The following is a 5,770-nucleotide window of genomic DNA, read 5'->3' on the forward strand; positions in this document are numbered from 1 at the left end:
ACACGCAGTTGGAGTTGGAATTTTCGCGTGCGTAGGTTGGATTTTTGTTAGTTGTATTTTGTAAATTTAACATTTTGAATCAGTTAGAGGCATAGTATAATTTTCATTCAAATGGCACATGCTAATAAAGGTTTGTAAACATTTAGCAAAAAAAAAAACAATAAAGAGTAATAATCAATTTTCTTACGTAACAGAGGTCAACTGCTCATTCTGCAACGATGAACACGTGTTGTGGAACCAGTTTGAATGTTTAGTGTGCCTCGATTACAATTTGTGCCTAAAATGCCACGAAAAGCAGCGCTACAACAGGCAGCACCGACCGTATCATCCGATGCAGTTGGTAATGTCACAGTTGGATTATTTCAAGTTCCGGAATAGTGTTGTCCAGCCAAATATTGGTTTGAGTTGTCCATTTTGTGGCAACATCAAGTCGAACATTGATGAATTTTTGCAACACTGCTTTGTGAGACACGATCAAGATCTGTACAATGTGAGATGTCCCATTTGTGTCAGTTTTTGCATCCCGGAATGTCAAAATATTGTTTCGCCGGCCATTTCTTTTAAGAAACATTTGGAAAAATGCCATGAAGTGCGTCAAAAAGGTGCGCTTGATGATTTTTGGTTTTATTTTCTTGTGCTATTTAAACAGCTTATTTTAAAACGATTTCAGTGTCAATCTGCACCACGTGCACCAAGTATAATTTTCAAGGAAACCGTTACGTGTGTTTGCTCTGTCCCGAGTACGAGCAATGTGTAGATTGTTATACATCCAAGAGGCAAAACCAAGATCATAAGCCGTATCATCCCATGCAGAAGATTCTACCGAAAAAGGCTTATGCTGTTCAGAATCCACCGCCGGCTAGAATCTACCGATGTCCGTTCTGTGGAGAGGACGATTTTAGTGTCGGTGGTTTAGCGAATCACTGCTTTAAACTACACGTTGACTGTAAAATGAGTTCGATCCGCTGTCCAATCTGCGTCGTATGTCGATTACAAATTGAAGACGACTCTCTACCGAAGGGCTCTTTCTTTGACCATCTGATGATGGTGCATGGGTTGTTTCCCAAAGGTAACCGGGTTAATTCTTGCCCCCGAACGTCACTACAATTTAATCACTTTCTCCACGTCGCATCAGCAGATCGTCAGCAGGAGCCCGAGGAGCCCACCGAATGTACGGTTTGCAAGCTGGAGCTGGACGGCGAAGCGGCTGCGAAGAAGTACTACCAGTGTTCGCACGATTGCTTCCATGACCGGTGCATAAGATTCTGGCTGTCTAGCAATCCCATTTGTCCGATTTGCCATGCAGATGCAGCTTAGTATAAGATTTTTTTTTTTGCTGTATTTACAATTTTTTAACTAACACTATTTTTCAGAGCCTTAATCTTAATTTTATGCATTCGTTCCAAATAAATCTACCATTACCGCTAAACTTGCATCAGTTTTAATTGTGATCTCATGGTAAAGACAACTATTATTTAGTGTGAATGTACAATTTTTTTTGACAAAAAAATCAATTTTTTTTTAAACTATTTATATAGGACCTTTTGAGAAAAAATAAAAAAAATCTAGAAATAAAACTTACAACACTGAATGGGACTGCTCGATATTTTATAGAACTGCGCTTATCATGATCGTAAAGGCTAGTGATTTTTCGTGATTTCACGGAAGCCGCGTAATTCGCCCCTGGCCGTGAAATTTGGAAAATACCGTGAAACGCCGCGAAATTTGAAATATTCAATTTCAATTCAATTCAGTTTTTATTTTTGAATAAACAAGTTACAATAAGTTCAATTTGTGTACAAAACAGAGTTTTGGAGTTCCTTGCAGCTGTGTGTTACACAAGTCCATGTTGGAGGAATTATTGTTTTGACTATGGGCTTAACAAAAAGTAAGAAAAGTTTCAAAAAACTTACTAGAGTTACTAAGGAAAAAGGATAGGGGAGAAAAGCTTAAAACTAGATCACAGTTCAAATTTATCGAGTATAGATGTACTTGATCATTAATTCGCCTAGAGCCATGAATTGTTCCGCCTTGTTACGGCAGGCCTTGAACCGCGTTTGCAACTCTCCCGCGAGGGTGAAGAACTCTGGCAGGGTGAAAAGATCTTCGCCAGTTATTTCTTGCTGCGCCGAACCGCCGCTACCGGCAACGACGCTGGCAAAAGATCGTCCCCAGCCAGGAGGAGACGCTGAATTGTTCGACGGGACCGTACGCTGCCCAACTGCAGGAACGGTTGTGCTCGTACTGCGGTGAGGAGGGCGGGACGCTGCCGGTTTCTTCTTCCTCCTTTCCTGATCCTCGATGTATGCTTTCCGTGCGCTGCATCCACGGTAATTGCTGGTATGATTACCTTCGCAGTTGGCGCACTTGATGCGCGGCTTGGTTTGGGCTGCGTCGTCCCCCAAATCCACCTTCCGTGGCAGTGAACACACCTCAGAAAGGTGTGTGCCACCGCATTTCACGCAACGCGGTTGGAGGTTGCAGTGTTGCGAGCCGTGGCCGTACTTCTGGCAACGGTGACATTGCGCTGCGTCGTTTGGGTGTTTCGAGTAAAACCACCAGTTTACCCAAAACCCGTCCAACGTTTTAATCCGCCGCAGGTCCTGGATCTTGACGGTGCCGCGGTTGAAGTACAACAAGTACAGCGTGTGTGTACCTGTCTCTGTTGTCTCGCGCGAGAGCACTTTTATCTCCCGCGATCGTACTTTCGCATTTTGGAGGTGTTCCTCCAGTTGCGAAATGGGGCGATCCATATACCCATCAAGGACAACTTTCACGGGGACGTCATCAGCATGGTTAAATGTGTAGTGCCTTATTCCATTTGCTTTGAGCGTCGCAATCACATCGACAAAACTTTTTTTGTCGAGTGTGATCACTTGCACACCAGTTTTGCCTAGCTTCAACGAATATTTATTGCCCTCGAGGAGCTCATCAATATCGTCTGCGAGATGGCCCAGACAAAAGATAGGCGGCGGCCTTCGTTCTTGCGATCGCGTCTTGTTCTTCTCCTTTGCGCTGGACTCAGGAATGTTGCTATTGTCGTCGTCGTCGTCACTGGTCGTTTCGCCGTCTTCTTCCTCTTCCCCGCTGAGGGGCTCGTACGGGTTGCTGATAGTTATTGCACCCGTTGATTTATTGCCGTCGAGTTTCGGCACGTTCACCTGGCAGGAACCGACGGCGACTCTCCCACGTGTTCTCACGGGACTACGTGGAGGGAATCCACGTGGGGAAATCCCACGTGGCCGGTATTCCGGGTGCAGGAGGTTTTTGTCGATGACACTGTCGCTCGTTTTAGCGATGGCGGTGGTTTTGGCGATGGTTTGTTTACCACCTTTTTGCACTCGGCCGGCGGAGGAACTTCGCGAATGTTTCGAGGCCGCACTCGAGCTGCCACGGCCCCGGCCGGACTTCGGCATCTCGGGGAGGCAGTTTCGCGGATAAACTGGTAACTCGCGACGTAAAAATCGAAAAAACTTGAAGAGCGTCGAACACCGTGTTGTTGCTGGCTCAAGCGTTGCCAGGTTTTTTTCATTTGAAATATTCAATTAATAAATCGCTACTCAGTGCATTTAAGCTTCATTTTTTTATTCAAAGATTTTTAAGAAGCATTTTAAAAGCAATCAACAAATAAAAAAATATTTCATGTCTGATCAACAACTATTTATTGAAGATATTGTTCATTAGAATATTCAACAAAATGCAGATGGTTTCTTTATTCCACGAAATTCAAAAAAGATTTTAAAAGAACATTAATCAACACTTCTTTGAAAGAAAACGCAAATAATAGTTTTTTTATTTTAAAAAAAATTGTAAAACTTATTTAAATTAATCAACCATATTAAACAACGATGATCAAACTGCATTTAAATGTTTTTAATATAAACTATGTGTTTTAATTCAATTGATTTGGGTAATTCTCTACCAACTCACACGAAATCGGGAAAATTTGCCCCGACCCCTCTTCGATTTCCGTGAAACTTTGGCCTAAGGCCAATAATTTGAAAACACCTCTTTTATCGCATGTTCAAAAATGGAAGGGGTCGTACCGCCCCTCCGTCACGAGATATCAAAAAACGGACCTCGGATTCGTGATCAGGGACAAAAGTTACCCCTTAGGACAAAGTTTCACGCAAATCGAAGAGGGGTCGGGGCAACTGCTGTGTGAGTTGGCGGAGAATTACCCATTTGTAAAATAATACAAACTAAAAACATATTTGTTAACCATTTTGCAATGTATTTTTTTTAATTATCAATAAATCTAGAGTTTTTTTTTATTAGGTCCTATAAACATATAAAAGACAATAGCTTATAGGTCCTTTTTAAAAAAAACTATGAAAATGTAAAAACTGATTTTAATGAAGTGTTGCCTAAACTTTATTAAAATATTAAAATTTCCCTATTGCTGAAATTAGGGAAAGCAAAAAAAAAAACTTTGTTGCACTTATTTTAATGATTCTAGTTTTGATGAATTACTAATTAGAGGTTCAGGACGTGCTTCGTTTTAGAGGTATTTAAGCAAATTAATTTTATAAAATCTCAATAAAATTAAAACAGCTGAATCATAAATTCTTGACTTTTTTAATTAAGTCTTATAAACAAATGTTAACATTGAGTGTATCCCTTTTACACCTGATGTCAATGTTCACTGGAGTAAGCGGGATACACTCAATGTTTAAATTTGTGTATATGATCTAATAAAAAAAATCTAGAATTTAACTGACGGAAATTCTTCAAAATTTGCCACGATTCATCCAATACTTCTTTTTTTAAAATAAAAAAAAATGTGTCAGGGGCTTTTTATAATCTAGAAATACTGCTACCTTTAAAGAAACTTTTGTGTTAATAATTTTGGTAAAAGAATACGTTTTAACGTTTATGCTTAGCATTTTTTAAGTACCGTAATCTGGGGTGAATCGGGACTACAGTCTGAATAGGGACAGCAGATTTTAGAGCACTTAAAGCTTTTAAATTTGGAAATGGATGTACACATTTTGTTGGTCTGAGTCTGTTCTAACCGAAACCAACCAGAAAAATCAAAATATTGTGCTCCAACATGGTTAAAACTGCTGTCCCAATTCGCCCCATGTGTCCCGATTGACCCCAGTTTACGGTACCGTGAAATTGCCGTGAAAATGCAATGTTTTGTAATTGGCATGCCGCATAATTTCGATTTTTTGCCGTGAAAAATCACTAGCCCTAATGTCATTGTTTGGCGACGGTCGGTGAACGTAATCACGAAGACGAAACGAACGAAAAAAGAGCACCACTCAAGCAGCCACCCGAACGAGACAACGTGCTCATTCTCTTTCTCTCGTTTTTCGTCTCTCTATCTCTCTCTCTCTTCCTTGTGTTTGCTGCGTGGTGGCAGAAGTCTAATTCGATCATGGGACAGATGATCGGAATCTTGGTAGAATGTCAAACGACCGTTCTCCGAGCGAATGTATTTCTAGAGGAAAGTTAATGACTGTGTGAGTGACTTTCCGTAGCACTCATTCGTTTGTTTGTGAAAATGAAACGAACGAAAGCAGAATATCAGAATCAGTCACCTATCACAAAAAAGTGAATTTGAAAGAATAATAAAAAAATCAAATAATAATACTCAAATTAAATTTAAATTCGACCTAATGCTTTGAATGCCAGCCGGAAAATTTTAATCTTATCATTCCAAACCGTAGTATTTGGATTATTTCTGTTGTTAACGTTATGAATTAAATAAAGTGTCAAGAAATAATTTCTTTCATAATTCTGTCAGTAAAAATCACACTCTGTA

General features: G+C 40.2%; 1 protein-coding gene across 2 annotated transcripts; it reads left to right on the plus strand.

The window, feature by feature from the left end:
* Positions 1–1,427, plus strand: LOC6036251. Of its 2 annotated transcripts, none has more exons than XM_038263018.1 (4): positions 1–130; positions 195–602; positions 671–1,069; positions 1,136–1,427. In XM_038263018.1, exons 1-4 carry the CDS (start codon positions 112–114, stop codon positions 1,315–1,317), a joined length of 1,008 nt encoding a protein of 335 aa, XP_038118946.1. In that variant the 5' UTR covers positions 1–111; the 3' UTR covers positions 1,318–1,427. The 2 variants fall into 2 exon arrangements, with proteins under 2 accessions (XP_038118946.1, XP_038118947.1); XM_038263019.1 differs by having other exon boundaries at positions 2–130; positions 1,139–1,427.
* Positions 1,428–5,770: the final 4,343 nt, after the last annotated feature.

The sequence above is a fragment of the Culex quinquefasciatus genome, chromosome 3 (genome assembly GCF_015732765.1).
Source record: "Culex quinquefasciatus strain JHB chromosome 3, VPISU_Cqui_1.0_pri_paternal, whole genome shotgun sequence".
Taxonomy (NCBI): Eukaryota; Metazoa; Arthropoda; class Insecta; order Diptera; family Culicidae; genus Culex; species Culex quinquefasciatus.

Bases quoted from the DNA above. Each gene is read 5' to 3' on its own strand.
- LOC6036251 (XM_038263018.1), top strand. The intron at 603-670 runs GTGCGCTTGATG...AAACGATTTCAG, and splicing joins CCATGAAGTGCGTCAAAAAG to TGTCAATCTGCACCACGTGC. The intron at 1,070-1,135 runs GTAACCGGGTTA...ACGTCGCATCAG, and splicing joins GCATGGGTTGTTTCCCAAAG to CAGATCGTCAGCAGGAGCCC.